Source organism: Lagenorhynchus albirostris, chromosome 9 (genome assembly GCF_949774975.1).
Source record: "Lagenorhynchus albirostris chromosome 9, mLagAlb1.1, whole genome shotgun sequence".
Lineage (NCBI taxonomy): Eukaryota > Metazoa > Chordata > Mammalia > Artiodactyla > Delphinidae > Lagenorhynchus > Lagenorhynchus albirostris.
This window is the reverse complement of record NC_083103.1, coordinates 78,993,898-79,016,108: the sequence shown is the minus strand read 5'-3', so window position 1 is coordinate 79,016,108 and position 22,211 is coordinate 78,993,898. Positions and strand designations below refer to the sequence as shown.

General features: G+C 33.7%; 1 protein-coding gene across 2 annotated transcripts in view; it reads right to left on the bottom strand.

Moving 5' to 3' along the window:
* DYNC2H1 (dynein cytoplasmic 2 heavy chain 1) overlaps positions 1 to 22,211 on the bottom strand; it is a 372,064-nt gene that overhangs the window by 250,459 nt on the left and 99,394 nt on the right. For both annotated transcript variants that reach the window (XM_060157926.1, XM_060157925.1), the window contains exons 48-55: positions 17,650 to 17,780; positions 16,158 to 16,406; positions 15,551 to 15,659; positions 12,360 to 12,473; positions 11,177 to 11,319; positions 6,849 to 6,933; positions 4,905 to 5,059; positions 3,231 to 3,368 (exon numbers count right to left, since the gene is read on the bottom strand). In XM_060157926.1, coding sequence (XP_060013909.1) covers positions 3,231 to 3,368; positions 4,905 to 5,059; positions 6,849 to 6,933; positions 11,177 to 11,319; positions 12,360 to 12,473; positions 15,551 to 15,659; positions 16,158 to 16,406; positions 17,650 to 17,780 — 1,124 coding nt within the window. The remainder of the gene's footprint in view (positions 1 to 3,230; positions 3,369 to 4,904; positions 5,060 to 6,848; positions 6,934 to 11,176; positions 11,320 to 12,359; positions 12,474 to 15,550; positions 15,660 to 16,157; positions 16,407 to 17,649; positions 17,781 to 22,211) is intronic.

Here is a 22,211-nt window from a genome sequence, read left to right as displayed (position 1 = left end):
TGGTTCTAAAATTCCTTGATAAAAAATTATGCTAAAATTTTACAGTATGAAAATTAAATTTATTATCTGATCTATTACTTCCAGGTCAGGCAGTCCATAAATTTATGTTGTAAACACTGAATGTGTATATAATCATCAATTATCTGCAAATGTTATTGCTTTGAAGATTTTCCATCTGCCAAGGAATTTATTTTGACATGCCAGGTGAAATCTTTTGCTTATGCCATTCAAATCAGTCCAGATAACCCTCTTGAGAAGTTCACAATAAACAAACCTCCCTTCCACGCTCAGATTTTCAATGAAGATGACCAAACATGAAAAGAAAGCTTTTTTTGTGAATAACTAAGAATTATTCTTTAACTGAGAATAAAGCAATCATGTAAGAAAAATAATAATAAAACATATTCAGAAGAAAAAAATATTCAGGAAAAATGGAACTTCATAAAATATCCTGAGAGCTAGTTGGAGATACTGCAACAATGAGACAACAACAAATAAGGACACTACTGCCAAAAGGAAACATCTAGAGATTTTTTTAAATCTCCTGAGAAATAATTTAACAGAAATGAAAAACTCAATAGGAGGGTTAAAAAATAAAGTTGAAGAAATTTTGAAGAAAGTAGAGCACATAGAGAAGAAAAAAAGTGAGAAAATATAAGAAAATTAGAGAACTAGACCAGTAAGCCCAAAGCCCAAATAATAAGAAGAATTCTAAAAAGCAAGAACAGAGAAATAAAGGAAAAGGATTTATCAATAGAATAATTTAAGGAGATTTCCCAGAACTGAAGCAGATAAATTTTCAGGTAGAAAGAACCCACACTGGACACAGTGGATGAAAATAAACCTAAAGCAAAGCAAATCACCACATCTTTCAGAAAAATGGAAACAAAGATCTAAAATAGATTCCAAGAGAGAAAATAAAAAACAACAAGTCACCCCAAAACAGATCAGGAATTAAAATAGCTTTGAGTGTTTCAATCACAACAATGGAATCTAGGAGAAAATGGAACAATGCCTTCAAAATCCAGAATACTATTCCCAGCACACAACCAACCAACCAACCAAGGACAGAGAAGAATGTTCATATATGTGAGATCTCAAAATTTATCGCCCATGTATCCTTTCTCACCAAGCTTTTGGGGATAGGCTCCACAGAAACGAAGGCGTAAACCAAGATGATAAAGAATGATCTCAGGACAGCAGCTGTAACCAGGCAAAAAATGAAACAAGCCAGAAGGCTCTAGGAGAGAATGCTGCAGGTGGCTGATGAAAATTAAAAAATAGCTGAGGCCTTGTGAAGTCTTCACAGAATATTTAGAACACATTTTTAAATACGCAGTTTATGGAGTCATACCACTCCCCTTCCCAACTATCAGAAGTTTGGAAAAAAGGTTACTCTTCTGAGAAACTAAGTCAAAGAAGCTCTGGATTTGTAATTACCAGGCTAAGCACTACAAAGCTAAGGGTTAGAATGAGGTCTCATACTAAAAAATAAGGGGATTACATTTCCTTGCTGATTAATGATGTTGAGCATCTATCTTTTCATGTATTTACTGGCCCCTTTATAAGTCTTTTTTCATGAAGGGCAGGTTCAAATCTTTTGCCTATTTTTAAATTGAATTGTTAGTTTTATTAGCATTGAGTTGTAATCACTTCTATACATGCTGGATACAAGTCTTTTATCAAATACACGTTTGTAAATATTTTCTCCCAGTCTGTGACTTGCCTTTCATTTTCTTTGGAATTTATTTCAAAGAGCACAGGTTTTAATTTTGATAAGATCCTATTTATCATTTATTTTCTTCTTCTATTTTGGTATCATATCTAAGAAAGCTCTGCCTCACCCAACATCATAAAGATTTTCTCTCATATCTTCTTCTAAAGTTTTATAATTTTATGCTCTACATTTAGGTCTATGATCCATGTCAAGTTACTTTTCATATAAGTTGTAAGGTAAAGTTTTGAGGGTTTTTTTCCTCTCTTCATGGATCTCCAAATATTCCAGTACCATTTTTTAAAAAGACCACCCTTTCCCCATTTAAACAGTATTTTTGTATACAATTAATTGACCATGTATGCATGAGTCTGTTTCTGGATGCCACAGTGTTCCAATAGTCGATATGCCTATAATTACACCAATATTACCCTACCTTGACTACTGTAGCTTTATAGTAAGTCTTTATATCATAAGCCCTCCAACTTTGTTATTTTTAAGACTTTTTTATACTATTTACTTTTACTGAGATATATACACTAGTCTGATAAACACTGAAGTTAATTTAAATAAAAGAGGCATTGGACTTCAAGTAAGGTTAATAGTCACCCACATTGAGATGGGGAAACATATTTAAGACAAATCAGGAAGGTAAAACTAACAGAATTTAATGATTCATTAGAGTCATGAATTGAGGGAACAGAAATCTAACAATTTATAAATTCTGTCTTGAATAATTAGCTATAGTGTAGTACCATAAACTGAGGAAAGGAATACAGAAAAGGAAATTATAAGTTCAGTTTTTAATGTTTTGAATTGTGAGACTTTCAAGAAGACATGTCTAACAGATAATCGGCTATTTGAGTCTGAAGTTCAGAGGAAGGATAGGGCTGAAGGACAAAAAAGATGGATTTGGTGGTAATCAGTATGTAATCAGTACTAAAAAGCAAGGTAATGGACAGAAGCATACTGAGAGGGTGTGCAAATGTAAAAGAATACCCAAGCAAGAAAGAACAGAGAGAAATCTCCCTTGAGAGGGTTCAACAAAAGAAAGGCAATGTTAAAAGAGGATATAAACAAATTATTAAAAATATCATGAAAGTATAAATAGAATGAATAGATTTATTTTGTAAATCGTGAGAATATTTAAAACAGGGAAAACCCCTGAAGCCTAAAAGAGATATTAAGAAAAATAAAAGGAAATATTAACTAACAGAGGGTAAACAAAATCAGTTACAGACAAACCTACACCAATTAAAATGTTTATATTTTTATATTATAGATAAATTAGTGTATGAACAATTGAGGATAATATAGTTTTGATTTCAAACAATATGGGAAAATAACACACTCTTCCACAAAAGTTCAAGTACACAACGCTATCAGTCTACTCAGCACAGACAAGCAATATTTTTTAAATCCACATAAGTAAAAATGTTATTTTTCACACTGACTGACAATCAGGCATAAATGACCTTTCTATCGTTTGCATCGCTGAGCTTACTCTAAACATTACCTGCATTGATACTGTGATCTCTTGAAGAGCAGAATCTGCTTCATCTTGCTTAGTTTTAAGTAATACACTTTGTTCTCCGGCTTTTCTGTTCAGTTCATCCACGAGAGCTTTAGCTTCATTTAGTTTAGATACACCAGCCTACATTAATAAAATGTTGATTGACAATATTAAAAGAAAAGGAATTTTATATACATACAGTAAACAAAGTCTATAAGAAAGAATCAAGCATAAATGTAAATGTGTACATATACTACATTTGCAAGTGAACTTAGGTATTTTCGTCTTGCTGATTATAATGATTTATTCAACTGTGTACTCATTAAGATGTAGTAAAAGACTCCACAGAGGCTTTAGAGAAAGATAGATTTTAAAGCATCACAGTAAAGCTGAACGGATCAACATATATTAGATATTAGATAGCTTAAATAGTAGGGTTTTTACTCACTGCATTAGACAGGAAGGAAAATAGAAAAGAAAAAAAATTCTGTAAACCCTTCCCATTTTTCAGTCTCATTGGTTGGGCAGAAGGACTCAGGGGCCACTCTTTTTATATTGGACGTGACTTGGTTTGTCTGTCCACTACCCAACTATTTTATAAGAGACTGCCTTACAAATGGGTCTGGTAAGCAATCACTCAAAATGCTTCAGCTATTCTTTGGGTGGTTGTTTGACCATGGCCATTATAACACGCCTGGCCATTATAACACCCCATTCCACAGCCCATGGATAATCCAAGGAATAAACATGAAAAATATTCCCTCTCTTCTTTAATATGATTGGGTTTTTGTCACATAACAAATCAGAAGATTTGGAAAGATAGTAATGGCAAAAAAAAAGGAATGTAAATAGTATTTACTGAGCACCCAGCACAGAGGACAGGCATCACGCTGGTTCTTTACGTTTGAATTTTATCTAATGTACTCAACACATTCACCCAATTAAGCTGCAACTCAGTGATTTTAAGTGATTTACCTGAAACACCATAGAGAACTAAATCAGGAAATTACCCCTCCAAAGCATGTAGAGTTAGTGGCTTAATATAAATGAAAGTGAATCATTAGAAAGAAGAATAAAGACAACTCTGCCAATTAATGTTCCTAGTTTACGACCCTCACAAAGAGAAGCAAGAACTTGGCAGAGGAAATGCTCTCTGACAGAATCTGAAGCTGACATTCTAATACCATGCTTAAGTTTAAGCTCTGCAGTTAGAGAAATACAAAAAGAAAACTGTTCAGAACGTACCAAGTCAAGTGACATGGATAAGAAGATGTTTATAAAATATAATTTTAAGAATATATTTTAAAAATATAATTATAAATATAATTTAAAGTTTATTATAAAGCATAATATTGGATATTACGTGTTAATTAATAATAGGCATTTCTGATTTCTAAAACACATTTATATGAAAAAGACATTTAAAGACAGCACCATAAACTATCAAAAACACATAAATGCCATGTAGTGAAGAAATAATTATTCAAACAAAAAAAAATTACAAAACCATTACTATAATCTAGTGGGCTATAAAGACAGGTAAGTGAGACAGTTTTCCAAGACATTTAATACAGTACAATATTTATTTATATTAAGTATGGCAACATGGCATTGTGATTTACATAATCCTTGTCCCCTATGTATAGGTAAAATAATTTAAGATTACCAATACTGTACCTGCAAATGACTTTGTCTTTTTAATAATTCCTTTCTCTTGCTGCTATTAATGGCAGAATACACACGTAAAAAGGTCATATATCGGCTTGGTGTAGCACCATATGCTTTACAAGACTCGTGGATTAATAAAAATGATTTTAGAAAATCAGGATCAACTAGAAAGAGAAAAAAATGACTTAATATAAGTACGATCCATTAAGAATTAGAGAAAATGAACTTAACTATATTTATTCTTGCCAGATACTTCTAAGCAATGAAATTATAAATATGAGATAACATCTTTGCCTTAAAGGTGCACAGGCATTCCTATCCATTCACAACTTCCATTTTTCTTATTAATTTTGTATTATTAATTTCATTGGTCTCTATCCTTCCACTGTAATATATTTCCCCTGACAATTTTTATTACTGCAAGAAAGATAAATCTATAGCTTGTCATAACATATAAATTAACTGGAACTACATAATATGTAATCCAAAAGTAAGCTCACTAAAAGCTACTTGAATGGAAAAGAGATACCAAACCAAGTAACACCTATCCACTCTTATTTACACAGGGAGAAACAGGACTTCAAAAGCCAAAAAATTAAGAACAAGTTCCCATTAGATCCAATATATACAAGACCAAACATACCGTCTCCCTCTCGTGGTCTCAACCTATTTCCCTCTGTATTCCCTACCTCAGTGAATAAAATCAACTTCTAATGAATTTTCCAAGCAGAACCCTGAGAAATATTCTTGCATCCTTCTTCTTCCTTGCATTCAACAGCCATTACATAACCAAGTCCTCTTTAGATTACCTCCTAATATCTCCCCAAGTCCATTCCTTCCTCTTAGATTAGAAGGCAATAGCCTTCTATACTGGTCTACAGTACCTCTGGTTTCTCTGTACACCAATCTATTTTTCATAACTGAAGAAAGGGGTACACGCAGAGACTTACATTTCTAAAACAAGCCTCTGGTTACATCTCTACCAAAAATCTCTCAATTATTCCAAATCACCCACAAGTCAGAATCCAAATTCCTTCTTTAGCATGACATGGAAGGCTCTTCCTTACCCAACCCTGCCTACCTTTTTCTCTTCATCTAGTACTCTACTATTTATTATATCCTATGTCTTAGCCCTTCAGGGTATTTATAGTTCCATAAAAATGCCTATTTTATTTCTTCAAGCCTTTTCCATGCTAGTCACTCTAACCAGAATGACCTTCCCCAAACTGCCCATCTGGGCAAAGTGCATTTCCTTTAGTATCTGCTAGGTAGAGGCTTTACTTTCCAATGTACTTCATATAAACTTCTACCATCACTTATCCTGCTATACCAAAATTTTATGTTTATATATAACATATTTCTTGCTACCACTAGATTATCCTAAGTCATCTCCAGTATCCAGTCCAGTACCTAATATAAAACAAGTTCAATAAATATTTAATAATTAGATGGTTAGATTAAATAAATGAATAAATATGCTATGGTATAAAAGAAAAAGACCACAGTCAAAGTTAATGTGGAAATGGAGAAAATAAAGAGAACATTATAGTTAAGAAAATATTATGTCCATACTCAAAGAATCATAACACAGTTTTGCATATGAATTGAGTGCTTTGACATACCTAAGTGATAAGCTAATATGAAAAGTTTAGGCTATTAGCCCAAAACCCTATATAAGTAAGTCCTTTAGATCATTTGGGTCAAAAATGTACATTTCTAATGTCTTAATTTTAAACAACAGATATGCTGTAGGTCCTATATGAAATGACATAAACATTAGTTTTAAAAAAAGAGGGCTTAAAAGTTTAGTTTGCATCAAAAAACCTAACTTAGTTAGTTTAGCATTATTCCAGTTCATAATCATCATGAATCTTTAATGGATCTATAACATTAGAAATCAGGAATTATTTCATCAATAAAAATCAGATAAAGTCAATTTCATCAAAATACTACCTGAGTTTTTTTTCTTTTCTTCTTTTCTTTTTTTGTCGCTATATTTTTCTTCACCATCTGTTTCACTGAATAACATTTCAGGTATCTAAAATAGGAAGAGCATTTCTTTAAACCTCAATTCAGTAGGAAAAAAGTTTAAGTAAATCCAATATCAGAGGTTAAAAAACCTTTAACACACACACACCCCAAAAAAAGAAAAAAAGAAACAGTCTCAATTGGACTTTTCTTCTAGGATTCTTTAGAGGACATTATTTCCTAGTCAAGATTTTGTCACATATCAACCATTAATGTATTGCAAATTAATAGCACATAGAAAAGCTTCAACATCTCGCTTGAAAAATGATTAGAGTTTTTGAAATGAAGAAAATCACATTTTTGATTGAATTAGAAAATAATCACAGATGCCATTTAAAATAGTAAAATAATAAAATAAATGTTTTATTTGGCATCAAACTAATAAAATGCCTTCATGGCATAAAGGAATAGGAAGGAAGCATAGCTTTCTTAAATAAGAAATAACTAAAACTAAACAAAAATAATTTCATAATTGATAATTAACATAACTGCCATCAACATAATTGATAATTCTAAAAACTATCTATTGTCTATAGCTAGGTTTTTGCCACTATCACAAATAAGAAAATAAAGTTTCATGAACAGATATCATCATTATTAAAGAAAATATTATAATCTTATAAGAATACTATTTCAAAATATACAAAAAAATTTTTAACTCTATTTCTGGGAAAAAGAAAATAAGTAGAACTCTGAAATTTTAAAATTAAGCCAAAACCTTCAACTTCTTTCATCTGATACAGTTAATATTCCTAACAAGAGGAAGTACAAGTAATCTAGGTAATTAGGTCAAAAAATCATTTTCTGAATTTCTCAGACTGAATAAACCATTAAGCCAAAAGATTCCTTAACTAATGGAAAGTTTGAAAGTGCCATGGTTCTTGAGCCAAAGAACATTTATTTTTTCAAATACCTTCACTGATTTCTGAAAAAACACTTAAGCAACTGTGAGAATATTTTAAATATACACTTTTAAATCAATGGAAATTTGTTTCTTTGGAAACTTACTTTCTTGAAAATTTTATCCCTTATATTAGTTAGCGGGATTGTGGTAATCATTTCACAACATAAAAATATACAAAACAACATGTTGTATACCTTAAATATATACAATTTTATGTGTCAGTTATACCTCAATAAAGTTGGGAGGGGTAGGAAACATTCTATCCCTAAACGATATTCTACATTAGCAAAGTTTTCCTGCCTGGATTTACCCACATTCCCCTTTGCCTCCACTCTCCCTCCTTGGGGATAAAAATGGCACTTTCTAAAAAGAATTGAATAAGTATATTAACCCTATTAATTCCTATTAATACCCTGACCTCTCGATTCCTTGAATTCTTCTCCTTCTGTTTTCTATCACCTTTTTCCCGGCCACTCACCCCCACTTCAAAGGGTCACACCCTGATACCTTGTCACTAACAGCAACTGCAATCATTTCATAATCTCACTTTCAAATATCCCACTCTTCTACCACTACACTCCTGTCTTCCCAGCTCATTCCATTTGCAATGTCAATCATCCTCAGACTCCACCAAGACCTACAATCTATTAATTTAACAATCTTTATACTGTCATTCACCATCTTCCTACCATAATTTCTCAGCTCCCTTGGCCTTCACTTGCTTTGTCATACTCGAGTAGCAAAGCAAAGCCCCAATCCTGGTTAAATGCAAGTCACCACCTATTGAAGGTCTGCACCTATGAGTGCACATGTAACTGGAGAAAAAACACACAACTATGCTGATTGGCCTCACTGAACTTTATAATCACTAACCTCACGTGAACCCTTAATGCTACCTAGCTGTTATACTCCATTCTCCTAAACCTTTCACTCTTTCCCTCTTCCAAACTACTATTTTGCATATCCTCTAATATCTCTTCAAGACTCCAAAATCTGTTCCCTCAACTTTTCTCTCAATTGATAATCTTACCTCCTATTTCATTGGGAAAACAGAAACATCCAGAAGTGTCCAAAACTTCCCATACCACACTTGCCCACCTATTTGGAACTGTGCCCCTGTACTCTGCTTCCCTTCCTGTTATTAAGGATAATGCTTCCATTCTACAAGCAAAGGCCTATCCTTAATTGTTTCATTTGTGCAATAGACCCATATGCTGTCTACTACCCAAGGATGTTGCTCTAGCAATTTTCCCGTCTTTCATGTAACATACATGTTTTGCATCTTTTTTGCATTCCCAACAGTGTATGAAAATGCTACAGTTTGTCTCAACTTAAAATTTTTTTAAAAAAGAAAGAAAGCATTTTAACCCCCACTTCCTCCAGTTACTGACCCATTTTTATCTTCTACTTCATAACAAAATTCCTCAAAAGAGGCGACCATATTCACTCTCCACTCTTCTCATTCTTTCTGAAACACGTCAATATGTTTTTTCTCCACTACTAACTGAAACTGCTTTATCAAAGTCACTAATGAACGCCATGCTGTTAAATGCAACGATCAGTTCCCAGGCCTTGTCTACCTTCATGTGTCACCATTCATCCTTCCTCACTCCTTTGAAATGCTGTCTTCCCTTGGCTTCTAGGCTTCACTTGTCTACACGCTCTCCTGCTTTCCTATTTCCCAAGCAGTTCCTTCTCAATATCCTTTGCTGGTTCCTGGTCTTCATCTCAACCTCTTAATGTTGAAGTGCCCCAGAGTTCGGCCTTTGCATCTCTCCTCTCTTTGCCAACATTCACTTCCTTAGTGATATATTTTTCTCACAGTTTTAAATGCCAGCTATACTCTGATAATTCCCACAATTTTACCTGTATGCCTGACCTTTTCCCCGTTCTCATATATCCAAATGTCTTCTCAATCTTCCAGCTCAGATGTCTAACACCTCATATTTCACACATCTAAAACTGAAAACCTCATATTCTCCTCCCAAAATGTTCTTCTCAAAGTCTCCCCTCAACTGACAGGTATTCCATCCTTCCAGGTGCTCAAGCCAACAGACTTGGAGGTATCCTTAACTCCTCACTTTCCCTTACACCTTATTACAATTTGTCAACAAATCTTATCGTTTCTACTGCAAAACATACCCAGTATCTACCACTTCTCACTACCTCTACCACTACATCCTGAGAGCAAGCCATCCTCGTCTCTTGCCGAATTACTCAATAGCTTTATGACTGCTTCCTCCTTGTCTTCTATGGTCTATTTTCAGCTCAGAAGCCAGAGTATTACCATTAAAACATTAGAATAGTTTTGCTCAAAAGCCTCCAAGGGATCCCTTACTTGTTTCCAGGAAAGCCAAAATCCTTATAATAGCATCCAAAGCCCCACCCTAACCTTTCTCTTACTTCACTGACCTCATCTGCAACTACTCTCCCCTTTATCGCTCTGTTACAAATGAACTGGCTTCTTGCTGATCCTCAGAATCACCAGGCATGCTCTCATCTCAGGTTCTTCACCTAGAAAGCTTTCCCCCCAAATATCCCCCAAAAGAGTGTAAATTCCATGAGGGCAGGGACTTTTGTCTTTTTCTCTGCTATATCCCCAATATATGGAATAGTGGCATGTATTAGGCACCCAATAATTACTAATTCTTAATGAATACCTCTTGTTCATTGGCCTCCACAGACTAGAATAACTTTCCTCTCCTTTACCTACTTACTGAAATCTAACTAAAATATCATCTCAACTCTAAAACCTTGTCTATTATCTCAAATTACACTCCTTCCTCTGAATCATGACAGGCATTAGTCTGCACTTCTACTATACAAAAATAAAGAAATGAATGATTGGGAATATGAGTATCATTCAAAAAGACAATATTGAAAATTATTATTAATTCAAATGAAGCAATATAAAAGGCTTCCAGCTGAGACGGTGCTATGAGTTCACAATTTAAACTCATCCCCCTCTGAACACATATCATAGCAATAACAGATTTTTTAAAAAGCATCTAAATTTTAATTTAAACAACAGCTAATATTATTGCTGTGATATTTTTATCATAAGCTAGCCTATAATAGGCTAAATAATGAAATGCATAAAATTTTTAAGGTACAATAATATCTCTGTGGTCCTTAATTAAGAACATAATCTTCCACCTAAAATTCTATACTCAACTAAACTATCAAATACAAGAGTATGAAGAAAAGAGTTATTTTCAAACTTATGAGAGATTTTCAGTGCCACAATTAAGGTAATATTATAATAAACACCAAAGGGAAGTTGTGACAATCAATAACTTTAAAAAAAATGTGCCTACTTTTTACTTCCATATTTAAACATTAAACTTACTTTCTTCATACTGCTATGTGACCAACCCTCCATCCACAACACCTGGCATTTCTTATGCAAAGCAGGATTACTCTCACAGTTTATTATGAAGTTTAAATTTGCAGAATCCATTATCAAGACAATATGCAAGTTTTGTTGAATTCCTAAAAAATAAGAAAATTATACTCTTGGAATATTACAATAATAATAATTGAAGAAACCTATATATGGTCTGGTTTTATGAAATTAAAATGTTTTGAAATGGGATGGTAGGAGCTGTTTATAAAAAGAACAAGCTATGAAACAGTATTACAGTATAATTTTTATTTTGGTTAAAAAATACGTGTGTGTGTGTGTGTGTGTGTGTGTGTGTGTGTGTGTGTGTATGTGTATGCTAGGATAAAAGATCTAGAAAGGTATGATACTGCTGTTACTTTTCAAACATGACACTGGATTCTATTTTGTAATTTTTCTTTCAAGGATTTTTGTTTCATTATTCACAAGCAAAACTGATCTCTGGTTTTCTTTTAGGAGAAATATCTTTTCCTTCTTTCAATGACAATATCATTTCCCTTTGTAAAAAGGATTTTGGACACTTTCCTTTATTTTCTATGTTGGACACTTTCCTTTATTTTCTATGTTCTGAAACAGTTTAAAATAGCATTGAGATGATCGGTTTCTTAAAGGTGTAGTAGAATTTCCCTGTAAACTTGAAGTGGACAGAAGGGAGGGTAGCTCTTTAACAACTGTCTCTATTTCATCAATAATAAATGTTCTTTTAGAAAAATAAAGATCAATGTAATAGTCACGTCTGGGTGCTGCCATCATTGCCTTATTTTTTGTTTATCAATTTTAGACATCTACAGTGCACATGAAACTACTTCTGCAGTAATCAAACTTTCTTTAGTTCCAAAAAAATAACACTACAGAGTCTGGCACAATCTAAATAGTTCAATAATTCTCTAACATAGGAGGTACTAAAGCACAAATTTCACCACATGGAAACAAAGGCAACAAAGTAAATATTCCAAAGAACATTACCATACTTTCACCCTTCCCTTTCACTAAAATTTTGCTAACTTGTTTTTATTATAGGTTAGCCTTTATGCTACTTATTTGCTAATGAGAAAATAATGCAAATTAAATGGTATTTATTTCATATGAAACATAGTTTAAATTGATTAACGAATTCTATGGCACTTACTATATGTGAAGTAATTGAAGACTGGTCCAAAAAAACCATCCTGTGAAGCCTGATCTTTAAGAGGCAACAGCAAGGGCTCTAATTCTTCAAGAGTGTAGAGTCCAGGAACTTCACCTACAGAACATTACATTTCTTTTGAGTTTTACCTGCATTACACTAATTCAAAACACATTTTACACACACAATGCTTCTTCTATTTTTGTAATCAAATAATCTGATGTTATTCAAGCTTTGTTTTCAAAAATAAACAAACCCTATCACCCTCTATATTATTCACAAATCTACATCTATAGCCTTCAGTTGATTAAGCAAACCATTAAAGACAGTTCATAATCTAGCCATCTATCTGCTTTTCCAAGTCCTTCTCTACCCCAACCCCACAAGACCTTGTATTCTAGCCTCAATGAACTTCTTTGTGTTCCAAAAATTTAATGAAATACTCCCTCTTCCTGGAATATTATACCCACAGTCTTCCTCTGCCCCTTATCTTCCCCTAATATTATTGTTTATCCCTCAAGACACTACTTTGTCAACTGCTATATCCATGAGACTTTCCTGAATACCCACATGCTAGGTAAAGCATTCTTTTCTCTTGTGTATAGTATCCAAACATCACTGTTTAGCATTTACCACATCATTTAATAATGAATGAATTACTTCCCTTTCCTGCCCAATTAGATTCTGAATTCCCGGAGGGCGAATATTTGATCATGATCAATATTAACCTTAGGGCATTCTTAGCAAGTATCTAAAACATAAATATTTGTTAAATAAATGAACAAACGAATTATCAAATGAATGAATGAACTTGTACTAGAAATCAGGAGAACTAGTCATGGCCAGCTACTATACAACAGAATGATGAAAGTCAAATCAAAGGTGATTAAGACTATAAGAATTTGATAGAGGGCTTGAAGCTTGTCTTGTTCACCACCATAAATCCAGTTATTTAATAAATATTTGTTAAACCAACATATTTGTAATTCACAAGAAACTGTAAGATTAAATGAAAATTCTTTTGCTGCATTCATGTAGAGCCCAACATAGTTTGAATCCCTACTTTTCTTTAGGTTAATCTCAGAGGTACCAGACTGCTCCCCAACCACCAAGGATGTACATATTCAAATGCATACACACATAAATGTGCTCTATGTCTTCCTCTAAACTTCAGCCATATCAAGATACCCTTGATTTCTTAAATTTGGTAAAGAAAGCTAGCTCTATTTACATATTCTATAGGGAATAAGAATTTGAAATACAAAAAAGAGACAAAAAGGCCTATTGAGTACTTTCAAATACTTTTCAAATACTTTTTTTCAAATACTTTTTTTGCCAAAAACGTTGTCAAAATTTAACCTTACCAAAATTTAGCTTTATTTATGATTTTTGCTATTATATCTTGATAAAAAGACCAATTTATCTTACAATAAAAATAATTAGTGGGTTAATGCGTATCTGGATGTTTGCTTTCAGAAATTAAAACCAAAACAAAAATACAAAAACCCTGTATATATCTGGCCTACAAGTTTATCTCAGCCAAAATGAACAAGGTCTCCATCTAGTGACAATTTAAGCAATATGCAGGAATGTGCACCTTAAAAATCAGAAGAGATTATTTATAAAAAGGGCCGCAAACACTTCAAGCTTGCTCAAGACATACCACTTTCACTATACCATTTCCCTTCACTTTGACAGAAATTGACCTACCACTTGTGTAACTAGAGTCTTTCTCATTTGGGCACTAAAGTGTAGATACCTCACTTTATAAATGTTTCCTTCAACCAAAGCTGTTAAATTCTGAAAAAACAAAAAAACTATTTTATCCCAGAGTCTACCTAGCAGGATACAAAACAAGTATTTATTAAAACCTGAGTGGAACATGAGCATCACGCAAATTTTGTCCTCGGGTCCCTAGAATGGAACAATTCATATAGTTGAAACTAGTTTTTAACAAGGTTTACTTTGTACTTAAGTACCAAAATACTTAGTCCAAGTTTAAAACGAAGCTACCTCATACCAATTCTACTAACAGTGGTTATGCATTATAAGGAGATTATAATAAACTTCATAAAGTCTTCAGAAAAGGAGGAATTGCAGGAAATTGCAGGTATTCTCCTCAGGAAATCACAAAAAGGTCAGGTGGCTCCAGAGACAAAAAGAGTACAACACAATTCGAGAAATATGAGACCTCATATATCTGAAATATATCTGCTATTATATAACCACATTTAAGGCCATATTATAATTATTCAATTTTTCCATTAATGATGGACAGTGAGGTTCTATCAAATTTTTATTACAAATTATACTACATATTTCCTTACATACTAGTTCTTTTAAAATTTATTTATTTATTTATTTTTAGCTGTATTGGGTCTTTGTTGCTGCGCGGCAGGCTTCCTTTAGTTGCGGGGAGCAGGGGCTATTCTACGGTGGCTTTTCTTGTTGTGAAGCACAGGTTCTAGGCGCGCAGGCTTCAGTAGTTGTGGCTCAAGGGCTCTAGAGAGCAGGCTCAGTAGTTGGGACGCACAGGCTTAGGTGATCCACGGCATGTGGGATCTTCCCAGACCAGGGCTTGAACCCGTGTCCCCTGAATTAGCAGGCGGATTCTTTTTTTTTTTTCTTGCGGTACACGGGCCTCTCACTGTTGTGGCCTCTCCCGTTGCGGAACACAGGCCCTGGACGTGCAGGCTCAGTGGCCATGGTTCACGGGCCCAGCCGCTCCACGGCATGTGGGATCCTCCCAGACCGGGGCACAAACCCGCGTCCCCTGCAGGCGGTCTCTCAACCACTGCGCCACCAGGGACGCCCGAGCAGGCGGATTCTTAACCACTGCGCCACCAGGGAAGCCCAGTATAACACATTTTTTAAATAAGTACTGGTTGATAACTTTCCTAAAAGGTTATAACTTATAATAGTCCCACCAAAAGTGTGTTAAGAGGGCCAATTTTTCAGTATATTCATCAATATTCAATATTTAATCATCATTTTTATATAATTCCACAATCTTGGTTTTATAAAAACAGGGTTTCTCAGTTCTCCTGCTCTGAGCATGTTTAATGTTTAATCCCATGTCACCTTAATAAAAGCTATGCCAAGTGTTCTCTGAAACATAATTTTATATAAGATCACTTTCCTTGAATAATTTTTACATTACTTTTATTTTCTTTAAATAGAACCCATTTACTTGCCTGAAGACAAAAGGCTATTGATCATCTCCAAAAATGTAGGATGTACAAACTGATAATCCTCAAGAAGTAAAACTACTTGTTGTGCTTCAATACCTGCAAGATGTAGCACCTGCACAATAAGAAAACACATTTTGGTACACATTAAATATTTTTGGCACAGGTAAAAACTTTCATTCTGTATGTAAACTAAGTTGTTTTCATTGATTGATATTTGAGTAATCAAAATTTAGCCATATAGTCTAGAAAGTAAATCCACTGAATAATCAAAATTTAGCCATATAGTTTGGAAAGTAAATCCAGTTCATAAACAAATACTACTGGGAGGAAATTTAATTATTTTACATCTAGGACATTAAAATCTAGAGGATAATTTTTAAATACACCTACATATGTCCTAAATGCCATCTTTTTGTTTATCTTACCTATCCATATAACATCCCATAATCTGGGGTGCTGAGAGCTAAAAACATAATTTTGTAACAATTATGGAGAAAACAATCATCAAAATTAAAATAAAGACTATGTTGCATATCAGAGATTTAAAGGCTTTTTGAATAACTAACTGTGATTTAAAACCAAATAAAACAAAAGACTGTGAGTCACTCACATGTTTGAGATCATTTTTGAACTGCTTCAGTTCATATCCCCTGGAAATCTTTGGTGAAAACAGCACTGCTCCATGCATATGACTGACTAAAGAAGTGATGGTCCGACGACCTACACCACTGCATCCGGCTAACAGAAGTGAACCTCCAGGAAAACTCAGCACTCTGTCTATCCTAGACACATATTCCAGGACTTCTTGGAAAAGTAAAATATCTAAATTCTGGTTATCTCGTCCATAATGAATAAGACCCTTCAAAGATCACAAAGCGTATTATATAATTAATATAAGTCCAAATTACATAATAAAATGTTAGTTATCTAGATTAAGAGATTATATTTTTGGTGCACTCAAGAAAAGGGGTTAAGTGTATTCATGTTGTTTCACACTCTTTTATCTATCCAGTAATCCAGCTTTATGGCACTTTGTAATGAAAAATTTACATGATGTCAAACAAGTTCACGCGTCCACAACAGTCAGTTACTTTTGAACACCATTAATATAACTAGTAAAAAGCAGTGTAAGATAGCAGGTTAATTATAAAGACTTCAAAAGCTCTCAAATTTTTACCACTTGTTACACAACAAATCAGTGTGCACAGACTATAAAACAATCCCCAAACTCTCAAAACGTACTGCCTAAAGATATTTTGTGAACTCTTGTTCTTACACACAGCTCAGCAATGAACCAAAAGCCCACAAAGAGGTAGCATGCCCTGCCAGGAGCTATGTGATAGAGTGAAGAAAGAGAGAAAGGACAGCTTTCACATACTTAACAACTTTTGCACATTCCCAAACTTTTCAATATCCATTCCAGGCAAACAAATAAATTTACTAGACCATGAAAGACTTTTCTTGATATAAAATCCATACTAACTTCCACTATAAATATTAATTTTTAAAGTAATCATATATAATACTGTTTCTTTTTATTATAATTAATCTCAAAAACAAAACAAACAAACAAAACTCCATAGGACAGTGCTACTAAAAGTTTCAGTGAACCAGCAGCATCAACATCATTTGGAAGTGTCTCAGAAATTTGGATTCTCTTCTGATTGTTTTCAGATTCAGATTAGTACCTATTGAATTCAGATTTCTCTGGATGGGACCCAGCCATCAATATTTTCTGGTTCTCAAAGTGTTTCTAATGCTCACTAAAGTTTGAGACCACTGCTCTAGAATGAGAAGTTAATATATTAACTGTTAATATAATATTAGCAGTTATATTTCCCAATTAATATTAAGCCTTTTTAATAGTTCCAACCTCAGATACCTTTTTCCAGCATGTATCCTAGCAATTTTACACTAATCTGTGTAAGTGCATGTGCACCTACTTAGATCTGCCACACTGGGCTAAATTCCAAAAGATACGAACCGCTTTTGCCTATTCTAAGATCTTTCACTTCATGTCCTCCAAAAACTTACAATAAATATTTTGAAAATGGCTTTAATCATAACCAAATCCCAATTCAAATTCACTATTCATATTATACCTTTTTAATAACATCCTTAAGATCTGCAGAATTTAGTTTTCCAAGTGGTTTTCCATGTGGAGGCAAAGGTTGTCCTGGGGCTGACCTTATTCCTGAATTATGTTGAGCTCCCCATGTAACATAGAAATTATCTGTAGAAATGAAAGATATTTTTGTTTTATGTGTGTTAATCATAATGGGAGCATCAGTAGATATATTTCACACTAAACTGTTTTTAACTTAATTAGTCCAAATAAGAACATCCCCAGAAAGGCAAAGATTAATTACTTTGAATTGGCAAATAAATAAAACAATCTCAAAATTATTCTTGAAAAAGAACACAGATTTACTAATATCATCAAGAGCCCTGACTTCTAAAATAAAAGAAAAATTAACCAAATTTTAATTAGAAAATAAAAATCCCACAAACTTCCCTTAAATTTATCTACAGCAGTGTTCCTGTTACCACACAAGGAAAATCTGTTCACCATTCTATTGAAGTTTCGCCTCCCAATTCCTCTGGGAGACTGTTCCATCAGTATCCACCTTGTCATATGCTGCGCTCAGCAAACCTTCCCTAGACCCCAAGCTACCTCATGTTCTTCTTTCCTTCTCCATCATATTTCTCACATTATCTTCTACTTGCCAAAACCACTATACTAAACTCTTATTTGGGAACAACAATGCTACCCTAATTGCGAAATCCAAACCTTCGTTGTAGTCATTATCCCAACATGACTTGTGTGCATCTCCTTAATGGAACTTTTTTCCTTGAATCTATATTACCGTGCTCATCAAGCCACAACCACTACTCCTTTTCAGTTTTCTATTTATCCCATATATATATATATATATTTTTTTTTTTTTTTTTTTTTTTTTTGCAGTACACGAGCCTCTCACTGCTGTGGACTCTCCCGTTGTGGAGCATAGGCTCCGGACGTGCAGGCTCAGCGGTCATGGCTCACGGGCCCAGCCGCTCTGTGGCATGTGTTATCCCTTATATTTTTATTTTCACTGGGATCCAAATTCAGCCTATTATGCTTTAATTCTAAATACTCCTCTGGAATTATTTAATCTTATTCTGTGGATTAGATTATCAACTATCTAAATATACACCAAAAACCGATTCACTACGTATCTCTAGGCAAGTCTCCCAGCTCTAGTCTAGTCCCATATTTCGAATTGCTTAATGACATGTAACTCATGCATTCATTCATTAAACACTTATCTATCACAGACCTGTATTTAAACATTGTACTTCCTGTTAGAGATAAGTAATGAATAAGACAAACATAATTTCTGCCCTCACAGAACTGATAAACTTTATGTAGGTTCCCAAAAGACACTCAAAAAGCTTGTAAACATTCAAACACATGCATAAAACTGAACTCATTATCTTCATATCTCATCATTTCTCAGCTGGACTATTGCAGCATCCTCTTACCTCATATCCCTGCTACAAGCCTTTACCCCATCAAATATATCCTCACTGCTACTAGAGCAACAAACACAAAAATAAAATCTGATAGTACCACTGCACTCCAATATCACATATAGCTTCCCACTGCCTTAAAAGAAAAACTTTTCCTAATCAAGGCCCTTTGCAGTTTGGCTTCAATTTGGCTCCACTGACTGCTTGAATCTCTTATCTCCCTCTGTACTCCAATATATACCCCAGTTTTCTCAAACCTTTGATTCTTTGCATATGCTTTTTCCTTTGTCTGGAATGCCCTTCCCCTCTTCTTCACTTAATTGTATCCTTTAAGATACAGTTTGATTTCCTGTAATTGTTCCAAAAAATTAAAGTCTTAGGTGTTAATCTAACAAAATACCTTATAGGACTTATGCTGAAAACTATACAACACTGATGAAAAAAAGCAAAGAGTATCTAAATAAATGGACAAATATATTATGTTCATGGATTGGAAAAATCAACATAATAAAGAGGTCAATTCTTCCCAAACCAATACACAGAACTAATACAATTCCTACCACAATCTCAGCAACATTGTTTATATATACAAGATTATTCTAAAATTTATATGGAAAGGCAAATAGCTAAAACAATTTTAAAGAAGAAGGAATCAGTCAATCGAATTTTAAGACTTATTATACAGCTACAGCAATCAACTCAGGGTGGTACTGGCAGAAGGACATATACATCAATGGAACAGAATCAGGAACCCAGAAACAGAGTTACACAATTAATTTTTGACTAACGTGCAAAAGCAATTCAAGGCAGAAGGGTAGCCTATTCAACAAGTGGTGCTGGAACAAGTGGACAACCATAGGCAAAGAAATGAACCGTGACCTAAGTCTCACTCTTTACACAGAAATTCACTCAAAATGGACCACTAACTTAAAACATAAAACTATACAGTATTTAGGAAAAAAAGGTGGAGAAAATCTTCAAAATCTAGGACTAGACAGAGTTCTTAAACTTGACACCAAAAAATCCTTAAAAAGAAAAATTAATAAATTGAGCTTCATAAAATTAAAACCTTTTTTAATCTGTGAAAGACTCTATTAAGAAGATGAAAAGACAAGCTACACAGTGGAGAATATATTTGCTAACCACATATGTGACAAAAGAATAGTATCTAAAATACAGAAAGAACTCTAAAAACTCAATATTAAAAAAAATCCAATTAGAAAATGGGCAAAAGACATAAAGAGACATTTCACTGAAGAGGACAGACAGAAGACAATTAATCATATGAAAAGATGTTCAACTTCATTAGCTGTCAGCAAGATGCAAAATAAAACCAATATGACCTATCAGTCCACACTTATCAGAATGACTAAAATAAGAAAATACTGACAACACCCAATGCTGGCACGGATGTGGAGCACCTGGATCACTCGTAAATTGCTGATGGAAATGTAAACTGAAATACAGCTACTCTAGACAACAGTGTGGCAGGTTTTTTTTTTTTGAACTAAGCATACAAGTATCATTCAACCCTGCAACTGCATTCCTGAGCATTTATCTCAGAGAAACAAAAATCTCCACACAAAAACCTGTACATAAATGCCTACAGCAGCTTTCCTCTTAATAGCCAAAAACTGAAAACAACTCAGATGCCCTTCCACAAGTAAATGGTGAAAGAAATGGTAGCATGTCTAAATATAATACCTACTCAGCAATAAAAAGGAACAAACTACTGAAACACTCAAGAACCTGCATATATCTCCAGAGAATTATTCTGATTGAAAATAAGATTGTTGAAATGACAAAATTGAACACAGAAAAGATGGGTGGTTTCCAGGGGATGGAAGAGGAGTTGATCCATTTTAACTGTATCAATGTCAATATCCTGGTTGTGATATTATATTATTTTTGCCAGAGTTGAAGGAAAACAAGTAAAAAGTACATGTGTTCTCTCTCTGTTAGTTCTTACAACTGTATGTGAATCTACAATTATCTCAAAATAAAAAATTTCAAAGTAACTTCCTCAAAAAGGAATTAGTCTCTACTCTTCTACACCCCTAATATCCAACATTTATCCCAAATATATTCAGAAAAGTTATATTAATTGTAAAACACTTCATGCTCTATTGTATTTACCAGTTTAACCATCTATTTGCATAAATCTTTGTGGCACCTAAACATATTAGCAATAGTTATCATTGTAAGCAAGGACTTTCACATCTGTATCTGCCATTAGATTACAAATTTCTTGAGCACAAGAATGTATCTAGTTTATTTTTCAGTATCCAAAATTAAATTTTTAATTTTGGATACTTAAAATTTTTAAGCATCCAAAATTTTTCTTAATAATTTTTCTTAATATTCTACTATGTGAAAATCATATTTGCCTGGATCTAACATATATCAAGCCTGTATTTTTTTTTAAATGCAACCCTTCATTAAAAAGTAAAATACTGAGAAAAAAATATGATTGAGTCCTACACAGGAGACTCTAAAAGATACCAAATTCTAGAGAATTCAGATAAGACACTGATACTATCTAATGCCCAAAGGATATGTCACTTTCTTTGCAAGACAAGACACTATTAACTCAATTTTTAGACTGAGAAACATGGCAGCATTTTAGAACAAGAGCCTCTCCATGCTAAGCCATGAAAACTACACGCCACAATGACATAAAACCTCACTCAAAATCAAGCCAACTTTGAACTATTAACAGGCTTCTCTCAGCATTTCATCCTGTCTTAGGTTCTTTTGAACTTATTTCCTGATTCTAAAACTCAAGCAACACCTAGAAAATTCCTTCTATCAATCTTAGTATCCTTTTCACCTTCAAGACTCCCCTTGGCTTACGTCATTATGACCCTGGAACCAATATCAAATCTAGAAAGATACAACATAATGTATTATATGAAATATTTTTGAAGGCTTGCCTTACACTCTAATAGAATAGAAATTCATTTTGTAGCTTGAAAGCAGTTTTATTAGGAAAGAGTTCCATATTACAGTCATCCTCTGTCAAAGGCCTTTTCAACATGTTGATTTTCATTTTATATGCATCACTCCCACAGCATTTCATAATGCAAATTGGTCATTAAGCAGCAATAGTTGCAAATGCAACATAGCTCCTTTGACTGGTGCTATGCTTTGT